The sequence below is a fragment of the Polypterus senegalus genome, chromosome 10 (assembly GCF_016835505.1).
Source record: "Polypterus senegalus isolate Bchr_013 chromosome 10, ASM1683550v1, whole genome shotgun sequence".
NCBI classification, from domain to species: Eukaryota; Metazoa; Chordata; class Cladistia; order Polypteriformes; family Polypteridae; genus Polypterus; species Polypterus senegalus.
Genome location: NC_053163.1, coordinates 14703843 through 14720974, shown reverse-complemented (window position 1 = coordinate 14720974; position 17132 = coordinate 14703843). Strand labels below are relative to the sequence as shown.

The following is a 17132-nucleotide window of genomic DNA, read 5'->3' as shown; positions in this document are numbered from 1 at the left end:
TAATCACTGCCAGGCTGTCCCACCACCAGCGCACTTGTCCTAGAATTGCATTCCTCATTTTTCTTTTTTTTTTTTCTTTATGTATTTATTTTTTGTTCTTTCAGGGAGTCCAAACCTACATGGCTGTAGAAAAACTACAGAATATTACTTTTGAGGAAGAGTACAATAAACTTTTCCCTCAGGCGGCCCCCTGATGACTTAACCATCACCCCCTTTTCCCTCTCCAGTTTGACACCTTGGTGTGGACCAGGCCCGACTTTAACGAAAAGACGAAAAGAGCAGTGGTGTGGATGTACTGTATGTATGTATGTATGTATGTATGTATGTATGTGAGTGCTGCTGGACTGTCTGCCCACCTCCCACCATATAACGTGGGGCATAAAGTGAATTAAAGGCGCGTGTGAAGGGGAGAAGAATTTAGGACACAGACCACACCGAGGTTCCTGCTGCTTTATCTGGAAATTTCTCTGTGCTTTGCGCTACTTTCTGTTGCCTGTCTGTTATATTTTTTTCAATGATAACCTTAGACGCCCCCACTGCTGCCCCCTTAACAATGTAAATTGTCTACTGATTTGATTTGCAGCTTTTTGTTCTCATTATTTAAAGAGCAAATACAACGTGAGCCCAAACCCTTAATATATACCATGAAGACGCTTGTCTTGTGGAGGGCAAAGTGATGACGACTGTTCCTGGCTGAGGGGATACAAATAGATTTTATGTTACATAATCCATACGGCAACCCTTCCCAAAAATAGCTCAGGATATAAATATCATTGAATATTTCAGGGAAAAATTACATTCAGAATTAAACTGGTGAGAAAACTTCCTAGACCGGGAATTTGAACTGTCGAGAAAAGGATTTCGTTTTATTGGGGGACACGGCAATGCAGGGAATAACATTAATGGGGACCGACGACAGAAATGATATCTGAGGGGTATTTTTGCCTTTTTCCATCATATATTGAATTGTTGAGGGATTTATAGCTGACCAGTAAGAAATCGCCTCTCCAGAGTTAGCGGTGGGCTAAAAGTCTTGTGAGCCCATTGGGAGAAACCGAAAATTCCAGTTACCTGCTGCAAAAATGTCTGACATTGTCTCAACCCAGGGTTACCAGTGTCGTTCTGTCATGTGTGACTGTTATAATATTAAATGAATCCTTATTGTTCTCCTCTTTTTGTGTCCAGACTCTTTGGGGGAGGTTTGTCCAGCACTGCAAAGACATTAAGCATATGCAGTATTATACAGGGCCCTCCATAATCCTTGATTCTGACGAGATTAACTTAACTTTCGTTTAAGGGGATTTGCATGCATTTCAGTCACACAACACTTTTTCTACATGTCAACCCCCCCAGAATAATGTAATAATCAACACCGTTAGTTTAAATAATCAACAGAATAAACATAAATGAGATTCATGAGCCCCAGCCAGGGGAGGAACCCTGGATGAAACGGGACAACCCTTCAAATGGGCAACAGCTCCATCAAGTGGCACGTTATTGACCTGCAGAAAAAAGGGAGAGCCCGCGATACTTTAGAAATGTGAAACTGTGCTGGCAAGTTGTTACAAAGTCCCCTGCGGTTTCTTAATCTGATATCCTCCGGCGCCGAGATCGGCAATCTACAGTTGTCAAGTTTTGCATGTAACGCGACGTTGGCTTAAACAGGACACATCCCTTAGAGTTTTGCTCACCTCCTGCGTAGAAGGTCATTATTATTAAATATCTGGCTGATAGCTTCCTCTAAGTGCAGGAGATGGGACAACTGTTTATAAATAATATCATGACGGACATGAAGCCACACCATGGGGATGGAGCCGGCAATTGAAGTGACAATCTTTGAGCTATGTGCGATTCGAATTTGAGGGTTTCCAAATGTAATCCTGGGTTAAAGTCACTTCTTCTACACCTTTTATCAGTAAAGCAGATGGTACAATCGCTCTGCCTACCCCAGTGTTGATTTACATGTATGAATTAAATACCCACCACTCCCGACCCCCTATATTCTCTTCTCCCGAAAACTGCCAATTATTCTGTGGAGGATTTGCTTCCAGCAGGTAGGAACAGGAGGTTAGAGGGCAAGGAATGAAAGAATGGGATTTGCCTTAAGATCTTTGCACTAATGAATGCTGACGCCTTGGCTAAAGCTGACTAATGTGATTAATTAAGGACGCTAATCAAACTGCTTTGTGTCTTCTTTGTTTTCTCTCCCTCCCCAACCTTCTTCTTCTTTATTTTCTCTTATTCTTTTTATGTGTGAGATCTGATCCTCATGATCCTCGATATTTCAATGTCAATCCAAACTGTTTACCCCATGCATCTACTTGTCTTGTCACTGCCATCATGCTTCCACTCACTCTCCCCCCAAAACTTACTGTACAACCCTCACCTCTCTTTCCTTTGCTAATTCTTTATACCGGTTTACCATTCCTGAACTCTTCCTACAACTCTCACCCGCAAAACTCCTCTTCGAAACCTTCACTCTTTCCATTCTTCAAACCTCTGCTCATCCTTCTGCTGTAAACCTCCCTACATCTACCATACCCTCCACCTCTGTTCTTCTTCAACTCCTTCTGTTGTTGTGACCTTTGGTTTTCACCATGTGGCGTCTGTCCTCCACCATGTTGCCATGAACCTTTTTAACTCTGGTATTTGGTTCCCCTTTCCATAAAACGTCTTCTTTCCCTTGTTATGGCATGTTCTGTTTCAACCATCTGCTGTGCTGAACACACCCATTTTATGACATACCCTGTATTTGCTAAACAACTTCCCATCCCTTTCTTTTTGATGTAACCCATCATATGCTTGCTGTACCTTCTCGGTTTCCTTCCATCTTTGCAACACCTTCTTCCATTCCCTAATACTCTCTGATTGTTTGCTGTATTATTCTCTTTCTTCACTTGTTTCTTAAACATATTACATGTTCTTTGTCCCCTTGTCCCACATTCTCTTTTTGCTTTCTCACTCACCACATCTACTTCCTTCTGGTTTTGTGTAACCCCTGTTATAACTTCCCTCTTTGGTATCTCCATAACGGCACTGTCCCCTCTCCCCCCGACTTCCACCTTTTGGTGAAACCTCATCCATCTTGACTCACTCTCTCTAAATCTCACCCATCCATTTGCTTGTCTCCCTTCTTTAATTCTTCAATCATGGCTTTTTAACCCCCCCCCCCCCTCCCCACCCCATTTTAAACCATACCTACCTCCATCCCTCTCTGAGAAGGCTGCCCAGTCATTCCTAGCATTCCAGAGATACCGGCTTGGGGCAGATTCAGCCCTGTTTTCTCAAGACTACACGGATCCCAGTCAAGATGCTTCAGTGCCCTACAGCAACTACACCGGAGGAGACGGGCTGGACAGCCCACCCAACAGCACTCCCTACCAGCAGACTTCCTCGGATGCCTACGATGGCTCTTCTGGCTACCAGAGCCAAGGATACTAACATTGCACAAAGGGTAGGGGGAAAGATGGAGGAAGACCTAATGGACGTCAGTGGGGGGCAAATGGGGCTGTGTGTACAGGTGTGTGTTATTTCCATCAGCCACTAATAAAGCACAACCCCCTCCCTGCTGCCTTCCCCCCTCCTAGTTAAAGTGCCCCCCACCCTCTCCACTTTCCTGCCATTCAAGTGCCAGGCAACTGACTTGAAGTTGGGAAGCCAACTGAGTGAACAGGTTTGAGTCATTTTTATTCGTGAGGTCCAGCACAACCACTCGACCCTACAAGAGGGAGGCGGAGTCAGGGGTGGGGCAGGCTGACATCATTATCTGGATTTCCTACTTAGGCAGCCACGGGCTCTTAAACTCAGGAGGAGCCACCCCTCTCTCGATTGATTTAGAACCAGTTTGGACTGGTTTGTATGTGGGGCCGCAGGGCAGACTCCTAGAGGAGGGATACACCAAGGGTCCATTTGGAAGAGCCAGACGTACTCTGTGCAGTTGTTTCCTATGGAGAGGATATATTTACGTGTAGTTATCGGCGATGTGGCACGGCTGCTAGCTGACAGCTACCAGACAATGGTCAGCAGGGGGCCCTTGGAAGTGTGAGGGGGTTGTGATAGTCCTGATGGAAATGATACACCTGGGTAGGCTTAGTCCACTATCTAATGACAAGAGTTTGTGTGTTTTCCTTTGCAGAAATGACTAAAACAAGAGAAAAAAATACTGCATGTTATTTTGTTTTATTTTGCAAAACAACATTTAAAAACGTAATGTTTGGTGGCTGCTTTCATTAGGGGTTGATGAATATCAATTTAGCCAGCCAGTGCTACTGTTTATTTCTTTGACAATTTCAGGTATCCCACTACTGACACCATGTTTGTCTTCAGTGAGTAATTTATCTATCCCATAATTTACATCATAAGCCCAGAATTATTTAACACTGTTTATAATACCCCACTTTTAACTTTTGTTTTATACACATTTCTTTACAATTATGATTTTTGTCTAATTTGAGCATCCCATATGTTGTAGCATTTTGCTTTATTCAGTATATGAAGTAACCCACCAATAATCAAATGAAATCCACTGAGGATTTAACGTAGCCCACCATTCTCATATTTTCCTTCACATGGGATTTCATTTTTAACATTCCTTTGTGTCTCTCCCATGACACCCTCACCATTTCCTTCACGTAGGATTCCATGAAAGACATGCCTACCTGTCCAAGTCCATGATGGCTGAGACATCCTTTGGCCATTTTAAAGAGATGGACAGTAAACATCATTTTCTTCATATAGAATGTAATGTGTCTTACAACTAACACTTTTCTACACCACTGAGGAGTTCAAGTATTCCACCACTGATGCCAGTTCTCCATATAACACATTATGCATCCCTCTATTGCCACCTTTTTTCTCATTCTTCTTCTTCTTCTTTCGGCTGCTCCCAATAAGGGTCGCCACAGCAGATCTTCTTCTTCCATATCTTCCTGTCCTCGTCATCTTGCTCTATCACACCCATCACCTGCATGTCCTCTCCCACCACATCCATGAACCTTCTCTTAGACCTTCCTCTGTTCTCCTTACCTGGCAGCTCTATCCTTAGCATCCTTTTCCCAACATTCCCAGCATCTCTCTTCTGCACATGTCCAAACCAAACTATTTTTCTCATTAAGGATTTTTATTTTCCAACCCGCTGAATCCAAACACAGTCAACACAGGGCGCAAGGCAGGAACCAATCCCGTGCAGGGCACCAACCCGGATTTTTATTTTCCCAGTTCTAAATCCATTTACTTCTTGTAGCAGCTTTCACTATGTCCCACTTGGGATAGGTTTTCTTTTCCTCCATGAGGAGTTTATGCTTCTCACTCCTAACCCCACTGTTTTGCCCGTTTGTAGTTTATTCATTACCCATGCTGGAAACATACCTTCTACTGTATATATCATCTAATACCATTTTTATGCTAATGCACCCCTTGCAAATCTTTGTTTTTCTTCTGGAAATATTTCACGTATCCCACTCCTAACACCAGTTTTGTGAATTAATAATAATTTTAATAGTAAAATCCATCCATCCATTATCCAACCTGCTATATCCCAATTATAGGGTCACGGGGTAATAGTAATAAATTTAATTTATTACCTCTGATATCACATATGTCTGACTAACACAGTTTTGGAGTAGTAAGCAATGCTGCCTCACGGATTCACCATCTAGGTTTTGAATCCCCATCTATTTGTAGCTGCAAGAGTTTTCCTCCCACACCCCAAAAGACGTGCAGATTGGATTAATACGTGATTCCAAATTGGCCCTCCGAGTGTGAATACAAGTACTCCTTGTGATAAACTGGCACATTGGTCCAGAGCTGTTGTTTCCTGCTGGGACAGCACTTAACAAGCTGTGACATCACTTAAAGCCACCGAGAAATTCCATTAAATTACTAAATATTTTTTCTCCCTATTGAGTCTCCTACATCCCAGTTGCTGTCACCATTTATATAATTTTTGGTTTCTGCACCCGATTTTTGAAAAAATTCTGGAACACTCATTAGGAATCCTACTTCTGACACCATTTTTGTTTGCTGTGTAATATATATTTTATAGATCTTCTTATATAACTGGAAAAAATGATTCCCACCTTTGCTTCCAAGGCCATTACAGACAATACAAGATGCCAAACATGGTGTCAGCTGATCTTTGAAATTTGTCAGGATGCCACATTGGGACAGTGTATTCATTGGCAGTGCAGAAGTTTCCAGCTCTCTTCTTTGGGTGTATCCCTGCTGGTCTGGGGACACACATTTCTTCTCCAGTTTGGCTTAACAGAATAAGGTTTGCTGAGCTTGTTTTGATTCATTTTGGTATACGCAGGCTAATCAGGTATCCATACTTCATGTGGGCCCTATTGGAATTGTGATGAAAATCAGACCTACTGTAGAGAGTCCATACTCTTCATAAAAGCCCTGGAAGGGTCCTTTTAATCTCAAAACTTATCATGCGTTGTGTTAGTTAGCAGCCACCACCCATTACGTAACAAAAGTTTTATAATAGGATTCAGTGTTTAAGAGAGTTGTGTGTACCCAGGTGCCATCACGAGAGCTGACGTACGAATAGGTAGAAGAAAACAGGACAGCATCCTACTTCTCAGTCAGAACAGGCCGCAGTTTCTGGGTAACACAACAACACACGCCATATTGCACTGGACAGCAATGTCGAACCAGCAGACAAGAGGTGAGGGCGTCCTTCACCTAGTAAAGCTTCTTCCATAAAAATGTTCAATTAAAAATATCTTCTCCTTTAACCATTAGATTCTACTACAGGCCTAATAGGTTGCTCCTAACATATTCGCTTATATAAGCTGTGTGATCGAGTGTAGGGATGACAGCCTCGAGACTTCAAGATATGTTGGGGTGCCAACTAGGTCATCTGTTTCATTGTCCAAAAACAAACAAAAGAAAATGCTCTTCAAAGTATGCAGGGAAAAAAAAAACTTGGGCGAGTGCTAAGTGGATGCGCTGGGTAGGCAAGTCGTCGACCCAAGCCAGAAAATGATGCCTCCTTCCAGGATGCCCGATTTTTTTTATGCTGGCTGGAGGCGGAAGGGGCACCCCCTGGACCCCAACAGGGTTGTAGAGAACATCTAGGGTTTCAGGGGAGATACTGTCCTGACCAGGCTTGTGAAGAGGCGTCCCGACTGTCTGTGACAATATAGAAGAGTCCCAGTAGTGTGGCACTGGTCTGCTCTTCTGGTGCTCTTTTGGATTTGCTACGAGAGTTTTAGATTTTGGTTTCTAGTATATGGGCCTGCATTCGGTCATATCGGTGGGTTAAAAGCCTATCATAAGGACCCCTGCCCTTTTCAAATTCACACTTGCAAATCTGTGCCATGGCTGTGGCCGCCAAGTGGGCTAAATGAATTGTGGCAAACGGGTTACTGAGATTTTCAGATTTCATTTTATTCAGGGAGCTCTCAATATACAGTATATCGAATCTGGAATGAAATTTGCTTTCACTCAGGACAAAATTGCAGAAGCTCTAGTGCAAACTTTAAATTAGTTCTCCACCCAAAAATTATATTTTTTTTATGCTACCTATCCCATGTCGTTTGTAATGATGGGCAATAAAATTGTTTTTCAGAGCTGAGATAACAAAGATTCTGATAGAATAAAAGTCAAAGATGAAAAAGCATTGGACAAAAGCAAACGCTATCCAAAGATCCCTGAAGAAATCTCATGTTCTTGGTGTTACATGATCCACACATCAAGTCACATCCAGTTGTATGCTCAAACACGTGTATTTTTTACTAAATTTTTGTCAAATAAACCACCGCCAGAAAACGCACTTGCAATCAGGCACGAACGATCATTTGACCTGAAGATCTGTCTCTCGTCATTCAATTTATATTTATTTCCATGAGTGGAGTCCCTCAAGATTGTTTAGCAGCGGTGAGTGAACCTTCACGAAATATGAGATGGATTTTCTTCCTGAAAATGTTTTCACGCGCTTTTCTTTCACTTTTAATCTTTAGTTGTACTCTTCTCCAGTGTTTGAAGTGGAACCAAACTACTGGTGGTACTCTGTTTACGACTTTAGATCAAATGGTTGGAGTTAGGGGGTCACCACTGGTACTTACAGGTTCGGTAAGAAAACGTGCCAGTGTGGTGAAGTTATGATAGAATGACAGTCGATCGAAGAGCTATAGGGGCGGGGAAGTCCTGAAGAGATGCCAGTACATAAGATAAAGTGCCAGTATGGTAAAATGTAGAACATCATGATACAATGACTATCAATCAAACTTCAGGGGGTGGGATGGTCCCCAGTGAAGACTTCTGAACAGATGCCGGTACTCACTGGTACAGTAAGAAAAGTCAAACGTCGATCATTGAGATACAATGACAATCGATCAAAGTGTTTTCCTGGTGTAGATTTCTGAAGAGATGTCGGTACTCACTGGCACACTCAGAAAAGGTGCCAGGATGGTGAAACTGACGTCACTGTAATACAATCATAGAGTGGGGTGATGGTTTGATGGGGGTGTCGTGTAGGTGGTCTCTCATGAAAATAGATAAAAAATGTGCTGGTACTCACCGGTACACTAAGAAAAGGTGCTGGTATTCTGTGTTGAAGCTGAAACCAGTGAGTATCAGTGATTACCAACCCGCTAGTTGGTAGCCACTGATCTCCGTAATGCTCTGAACTCCTGGCCAATGAATGACCCCCCGATGGTTAGTCTTCAAATCAAACACTCACGTCCATCTGAGCGTCTTCCATTTCACTTCACAAGATCATTTTCTGAGAGTTTTTTTATCTATAAATATGAAATGCTAAGCGTTGCGACGATCTATCGTGCGATCATTCTCAAACCACTGGGGCTAGAATCTTAATCTTGGCCTTAATTGCAAGCTGATGATGTGATATGTGCAACAAAATGTGGCTAGCAGCAACCTCCGTGAAGGGTTTACATATTTCGTACTGCAAATTGCATAGATAGATGAATGCAGAGGGGGGCATGGCAGAAGGAAAAAGAAGAGCAGCAACATTTGCTGAGCTTGAAGCAAATTGCACAAGCTGGTTATGTGACAGGAAGAAAGAAGAATGATAGGTCAGGATTATTTGGCACGGCAGCCTGCTGGTACTCATGACCTACTTGGGCTGGTACCTTGATTTGGGCAGAACCAGAGGTCCACGTGTTTCCCAATTTAACAATATATTAGTAAAAATGCACGAATTTAGAACTTTGTTCGCATACAACTGGACGAATTCACATGTGGATTATGCGACACAAGATTTTTTGAAACAGTTTGATTTTGTACACCTCTGGTCACCACAGTCTTCTGTCCTATGAAAAACTTTATTGTCTCTGTTCTGGTTTAAAGTACGAGATTCATTTTTTTTTTCAGCCATCTTTACTAACTATATGGGGTAACTAAGATTTAAAAAGAAAAAATCATTTTTCAGATGGATTATTCTTTTTATCCCATTGCTGTCCAGGGCAATATGAATTAACATTTATACACACATAGTTCCAGGATAAATATAAAAGTCAAAACTCAATAAAAATGTAACAAAAGATAAGTTCTATAAACAAATTCTCAAAAGTGTAAATCCTTATAGTATTTTATTGTCTAAAAATATATATATATATACCTTTTACTAGTGTATAAAAATGAAAACAAATGTTATGATTCATGATGGTGTGTCGTCCTGTTCTTAACCAAATTGGTTTCATTTTGCTTTATTCTTGAGAAAAAAAAAATAAAATATATATATGCATCTATATGTATATATGCATAAATATGTATATATATGTATATATGCATATATATATATATATATATATATATATATATATATATATACTGTGTATGCATATATAAATATATATATATATATATATATTTATTTCAAAATAAATTCTTAAAATGTTGTGACCAAATACACATTTTGAAGTAGTTTTAGAACAACGTAGATTCAGTGTGCTGTCTAAAACAAGATCTTGTAAATGTTACGTGGTTATTTATTTTTTCAAACCTTGAATTTTATGTTTTTGAATTTTTTTTAAAGAAACCAAATAATGCAAAAGAGAAAAGGTGAGATTTGTTTTTTTTTTTTTTTCTGGTCCAAATTTCCAGTTAAGTGGAATTAACCTTTGGGCGGGTAACGGAGAATAAGCAACATTGTACTGAGTTGCTTTACCTGAAACAAAATTGTATGTACAATAAAGTTAATAAATGGGATCTGTGCAATTATCTATACTTAAAAAAAAGAAGAAGATGGAAACCTGGATGAATTGTTCCACTGATAAATGGTTTATGAATGACACACAAGAGGTGACACTCCGGGTGCTCCTGGTTATAATGCTGTAGGCCAGTGGTTCTCAAACTGTGTGGGGGCGCAAAGTAACAAAAAGGGGGGCGCAAAGATGTGAAAAAAGAAAACAGGAATTGAAAATATGAAAAATACATCAATTGAAATCAAAACAAATTAACTTAAACTACATTCTGATACTAGAAAAATAAATATAGAGTTAGATAAATGTCGATAAAAGTTAAGTAGGTATAATAAAATCTGCATCTATGATATATCATTAATTAAAAAAGAACAAATTGGCACTAGTAGGCTCCTTTAAAAAAAATGTTAGGGGGCACGATTAAAACTGTTATGAAAACTCGGGTCGCAAACTTAAAGGTTGAGAAACGCTGCTGTAGGTGACGTGTTGAGGCCATGATGGGGTGGTGGAGGTGAAATGGTGGCTGCAACCATAAATCTGAGACCCCAGTGTCTCCGACATCAAACTTCAGTCACACAAAGCTGTCACGTTATAAAGTCTGATGGAAGGCAGGTAAAGATCAGGCTTTACTGTTTAGGCATCATCCTTTGATGGTGAAATGAGACCTCCGTGAGTTCCCTCCGCTCATTTAAGGCAGTTATGGCTAAGATTCAAGAGACGAGAGGATATGCTAGTTCATGTTAGTGAACAGCATTAGGGATGGGGTCATAAAAGCAGATACCGAGCACGATCAGCCATTCTTTAGACAGGGAGACAGACTTGTGGGGTCTGATGGGAGGGGACCGGACAACGCGAGAGTCAAGAGAGAACATCTGAAACCTCAGGCCTCTGCCTTACTTACAGAAGGGGCACTGGTGTGATGGTCTGATGGTCAACTTGAAGTGTGGGAAACTGGCTAACTAAACATTCCTCTGTTGTCGTCCCCGGTGCTACGCCATGTTCTTCCCAAAGTGGTACCAATGCTCAGTTGCCGAAATCACCCAGAAAAACAGTTCTGTGGAAAAGAAATTATATGGATGCTGTTAAACAGTTTGAAGGAATACGTCAGTCCAAAAATAATTATATATATAGTGTTTTCTCCCACAGTCCAAAGACATGCAGGTTAGGTGCATTGCCGTTTCTAAATTGTCCCTAGTGTGTGCTTGGTGTGTGTGTCTGTGTGTGCCCTGTGGTAGGCTGGCACCCTGCCTGGGGTTTGTGTCCTGTCTTGTGCTCTGTGCTGGCTGGGATTGGCTCCAGCAGACCCCTGTGACCCTGTAGTTAGGATATAGCGGGTTGGATAATGGATGGATGGATATATATATATATATATATATATGTATATATATGTATATGTATATATATATATATATATATATATATATATATATATATATATATATATATATATATATATATATATATATATGTATATATATATATATATATATATGTATATACAGTATATATATATATATATGTATATATATACACACACACACTAGGGGGCTTACCCCCTGCTCACTTGGCTCACTAACCCCTCTTTTCTGCTCTACACGCCAGCCACTTCACGTCTCTGCCACTCGTGTTGTGATGAGGGGGGCTGAACGCACCCCAAGGAGATGCGGTCGCTCCTCTGAAACCCCTTCTTAATTGGTGACACAATGGGAAACAAATAGTTTTTTTTCTTAACCTCCTCTTTACTCGATCAGCTGCTGGCTTGCTGCTGTTGCTGCCGTGCCGCGTGATCTGCATCTCGCACGGCGCTTCAAACATTTAAAAGCAGCTGTTTAAAAAATGGAATGAGAATATGAAAATCTGACAACGTCAAATTAAAATTTAATAAATTCTGAAAAGAATGATATCAAACACATATATGTAGGTTTTAAAATAAGCCCAATTTAAAGCATGACAAAAAAGTGACATAAAAACATCTCACAAAATCATTGCACAAAATCGTTGCTCTATATATAGAGAGAGTAGATATATATGTGTGTGTGTATATATATATATATATATATATATATATATATATATATATATATATATATATATATATATATATATATATATATATATATATATATATATATATATATATATATATACTGTATAATACTTACCCCATGGAATTTGTAGTGATGGTTGAGAAAAAAATAATCAAATGGAGATAAAGTTTCTGATACAATAAAATAGGTATCTGTATTGAGCAACGCTAGCCAACAGCAAACGATATCAAAAACTCCCATAAAAAAAAAAATCTCTCTTTAGTCGCATGTTCACAACGTCTCAAGCACATGCGTTGTTGCTAAAAAATTGTTAAATCAACCCCCTTCATGAATGAAAATGGAACCCACTGAGACGCCAACGAGCAGACCCTCGTTCATATTTATAGCGGTGTGCCAAAGCTCACAATGTCCAATCACGTGTATTCTTACTGAAATATTGCCCCCCTGGCGGCCCAATCCCCCCTCGATAGCTCACTTCACTTGCAGGTATATTCCGACACAGTCAAGACTCTGGCCCTGAGATTTGTTTCTAGTAATAGCAAATGGTATCGGCAGCGTCTAACTGAATACGAGGAAGGAATACGAATTCTCCTGCATGATCACCAGTCACGATTCTGCTGACAATTTAATGTTTATGCACTTTAACAATCTGTAAGCGTTTGCCGTCACATTTGGTTTATTTGTTATTAGGGGAGCGGATGTATAATTACATATTCATTTCCAAAGTAAGTTTGCAGCCAATTTTGTTTAACTGTTCATTTTTAATTTTATACGCCTCCAGTGTTTTTGAAGTGGAACCAAATTGCTGGCAGTTACTCGATCAAATAATTGGAAGCGGAGGGGTCGCCCTTCACCCTTCATCTTATTTGGTATCTCATGAAGCACAATGCTAGCCAATGAATGGGCTCTTTAAGGGCGGGACTCCTGACCAATAAATGAGGCAGGGAGGCGGGTCTTCAATTCAAAATGCTCAGTATTATTTGAATGCGTTCCTTTTTCATACACAGCAGCGTTTTCCAGAAGTAGATTATTTAATTCAATTCAATTCAATTCTTCATTGTCAGGTGTACAAGTACCGTGTACAATAAATGTAACAATATTTTATTAAAAATTCATATGTTTGGGACTTTGTGAGTATGGATCACATGACCCAAATAACGTAAGATTTCTTGCATGCATTTTTTTTATATTATTTGCCATTGTCCGGCATTGGTCACCATAGACATCTACCCTACACTCTTTAAATTGAAGTTAGCAAAGAGGTTTTATAGTGCAATGCTATTGGGGAACCATTTCCCAAAAGAAACACCAACGTGAAGGTTCCGGAAAGAATCTTTTACTTAACTGCATAACAAGTTCCATAAATTACATTGGATAGCTGATAACAGATTTGTTAGTTGATTTTAAAAGGACTCTTGCCGCATATAATAACACAGGGTAAGTTCAGGTTCTCTCGATCTGTTGTATCCTGTGCCACACATGTGGGCTTGGAGACCACCTTCCTGGCTCTGGTAAGATAAGCAGTTCCACCACGGGTCCAGATGAGGTGCTGATGCTAACGGTATCTTCTGCTCCAAGTGACATTTCTGTTGCGTTTGTACAGTGACAGTGAAATGCTGCCTGAGGATGATACCAAACTCCGCCCACAAGCCTTTGAGAAGACTCCGCCCCTTCTCGCGCCGACTAGACAAAGGGAGCCTGGCGTCAGACTTTGTCCAGCTAGAGAGGAGGACAGAGCTCCAAATATGATTCTGTATATATCAGATATTCATATATTTTGCACGACTGTTGTTTCCGTTGTGATTAAACGTGGTAACCCGGCTGGCACTCCAACGTTGAACCTGCCTGTTTGACGGCCACGTTACCACTACTAGGTATCCTACTGCACATTAAAAAAGATCTGTTTTGTCCACATATTAGGACATTTTTCAAATACTAAAGAACCCTTCCCAGAATGAAAAGGGGTCTTGACTAAGCAATGGCTCAAGGGGGAATCACACATTCACACCAGTTTTTACGAGAGTATCAGAAACTCTTTTTGTCTCCGCTCAGCATGAAAACGTGAGATCCAAAAGCTTTCTCAAACATCACAACAAACTGCATGAGATAAATAATGTAAGAAACGTGTTATGTTTGGGAGAAGAATTTCTTTAGTCGAAATTCAGAGGTGGAGAGGAATTATGGGAAGTAATCTGACATTACGCGGTCCGCAATAGCGGGGCTAAAAGTATTTCAACGCCGAGTCGTGCACTATGAGGACTTCCACACGGGCTTGCCTTCCGCTTTCTTCATTTTTTGATTTCGCAATAATCAAAGTTTAACTTGTTTTAACTTAACATAAATCTGTAGATAGTGAAAAAGTAGGTTTTTAGAGTCCGTTTTGATTGATGGCCAACATTCTTTTTTTTTCCCCCTTCATTTATTACATTTATTTTATTTCTGAGATCGATTGCTTTTTTAATGCTACAAGCCGAAATAAATCTGTTTTTCTGTGAGATATCAGACAGGCAGGACTTTTATTGGAGTTACACAAAGCGCCGTATTCAGTTTGTCTATCCATCCATCTATTATCCAACCCGCTATATCCTAACTACAGGGTCATGGGGGTCTGGGTCAATCCCAGCCAACACAGGGCGCAAGGCAGGAAACAAACCCTGGGCAGGGTGCCAGCCACCGCAGGGCACACACACACACTAGGGACAATTTCAGATCGCCAATGCACCTAACCTGCATGTCCTTGGACTGTGGGAGGAAACCAGAGCACCCAGAGGAAAACCACACAGACACAGGGAGAACATGCAAACTCCATGCAGGGAGGACCCAGGAAGTGAACCCGGGTCTCCTAACTGCGAGGCAGCAGCGCTACCCACTGCGCCACCGCACAGCCCATATTCAGTTTGTGAAAAACAAAAGTGTGACTTGATCTCTTATGTTCTATCACGATTGTCTCTTTAGTTAAAGCACAAAAAAATGAAAAAATGGAAGCAATTCTGAATTTTTAAAAAATAAATTAATTATATGTACATAAATGGATATATAACTATGAACCCGAACTACAACACGGATCTTTACTCTTCCTGTTCATATGTGTTCTGGGGAGCAAACCTTCCATCGAGCTGTGATGACATTCCAAGCAGACATGGTAGCCCTGGACGCGATGACCCATTCTAAATGTACGCTACACTTTCCAGATGTTGTACTCATTTCTGGGTTTCTTGTCAAATTTGTTTCTGTGTTGATGATTTTTTTTTTTATTTTTTTTTTTCCAAATAAATTTATGATGATTATTATAAAAAGTATAAGGTGTAAAATATTGCTACTCCGTGTTTTCAATTAAATGCAATATCAATCCTGTATAAAATAAATAAATATAACAGAATGTGTTTGGTTTTCTCTGACTTTAAATGACAGCCCTCAATGGGAAACTTGCACGGGTTTCATAAAAAGTCAAACTTGTTGCGAACGAAACCACTGAGCTCATGAAGGCAAACAGAGGCGAAGCAGAGAAGAGTCCGCAAGTGGGCTTTGAGGTGGTGGAGCTCAAGAACGGATGGCCAAAACTTACTTAACAGGGTTTGACAGAAGTGGATTTTACTGACTTATTCTGCCCCTGTGTCATTCATTCGAACTGTAATATCAATCATAAGCTCCAAGTATATCACATACAGTTACACGGTGCCTATAAAAATCACCCACCCCCTTGGAGGTTTTAACGTTTTATTGTTATACTACTCATGCCACCTGTCTAAGATGGGCGGAAATCTAAATAATCAGCAAAAACTCTCGTGTTAAGGTTTGGAGAGTATTTTGTAATGCATGTAGATATAACAGAGACATACGCATTGCATTTGTCATTCCTACAGATGGTGTATGGCAAACATTTCTAGTAGCAAAATGCATTACTAGAAATGTTTGTGATGCACCATCTGTTGGAATGGCAAATGCAATGCATATGTCTCTGTTATATGTCATTTGGTATGGAATTCATATAAGCTGTGCTAATGCTTTGTGGTGGGTCATCTGGTGCAATGACGAATGCAATACATATATCTTTATTATATGCCATTTGGTATTGGAATGGTAAAAGAAGTGTTAATGTTTATAGCGCGACATCTGTTGGAATGACAAATGCAATGCATATGTCTCTGTTATATGCCATATGGTATGGAATTTTGAACAGCAGTGCTAATGTTTGTGATGCACCATCTGTTGGAATGACAATCACAATGCATATATCTTTGTTATAAGTCATTTGGTATGGGAATGGTAAAAGAAGCGTTAATGTTTATAGTGTGACATCTGGTGCAATGATGAATGCAATGCATATATCTTTATTATGAGTCATTTGGTATGGGAATGGTAACAGAAGTGTTAATGTTTGTAGTGTGGCATCTGTTGGAATGACAAATGCAATGCATATGTCTCTGTTATATGACATTTGGTATAGAATTCGGAAAAGCACTGCTAATGTTTGTGATGCACCATCTGTTGGAATGACAATTATATTGCATACATCTTTGTTATATGGCGTTTGGTATGGGAATCTGTTGGAATGACAAATGCAATGCATATGTCTCTGTTATATGTCATTTGGTATGGAATTCATATAAGCTGTGCTAATGCTTTGTGGTGGGTCATCTGGTGCAATGACGAATGCAATACATATATCTTTATTATATGCCATTTGGTATTGGAATGGTAAAAGAAGTGTTAATGTTTATAGCGCGACATCTGTTGGAATGACAAATGCAATGCATATGTCTCTGTTATATGCCATATGGTATGGAATTTTGAACAGCAGTGCTAATGTTTGTGATGCACCATCTGTTGGAATGACAATCACAATGCATATATCTTTGTTATAAGTCATTTGGTATGGGAATGGTAAAAGAAGCGTTAATGTTTATAGTGTGAC

At 40.1% G+C, this 17132-nt stretch overlaps 1 protein-coding gene across 2 annotated transcripts in view; it reads left to right on the top strand.

The window, feature by feature from the left end:
* LOC120536793 (synaptogyrin-1-like) overlaps positions 1 to 4924 on the top strand; it is a 75261-nt gene extending 70337 nt beyond the window's left edge. Inside the window, exon 4 of one of the 2 annotated variants that reach the window (XM_039765285.1) lies at positions 3223 to 4924. In XM_039765285.1, coding sequence (XP_039621219.1) covers positions 3223 to 3441 — 219 coding nt within the window. In that variant the 3' untranslated portion in view covers positions 3442 to 4924. The other variant, XM_039765286.1, reaches the window with a different exon arrangement.
* The last annotated feature ends 12208 nt before the right edge of the window (positions 4925 to 17132 follow it).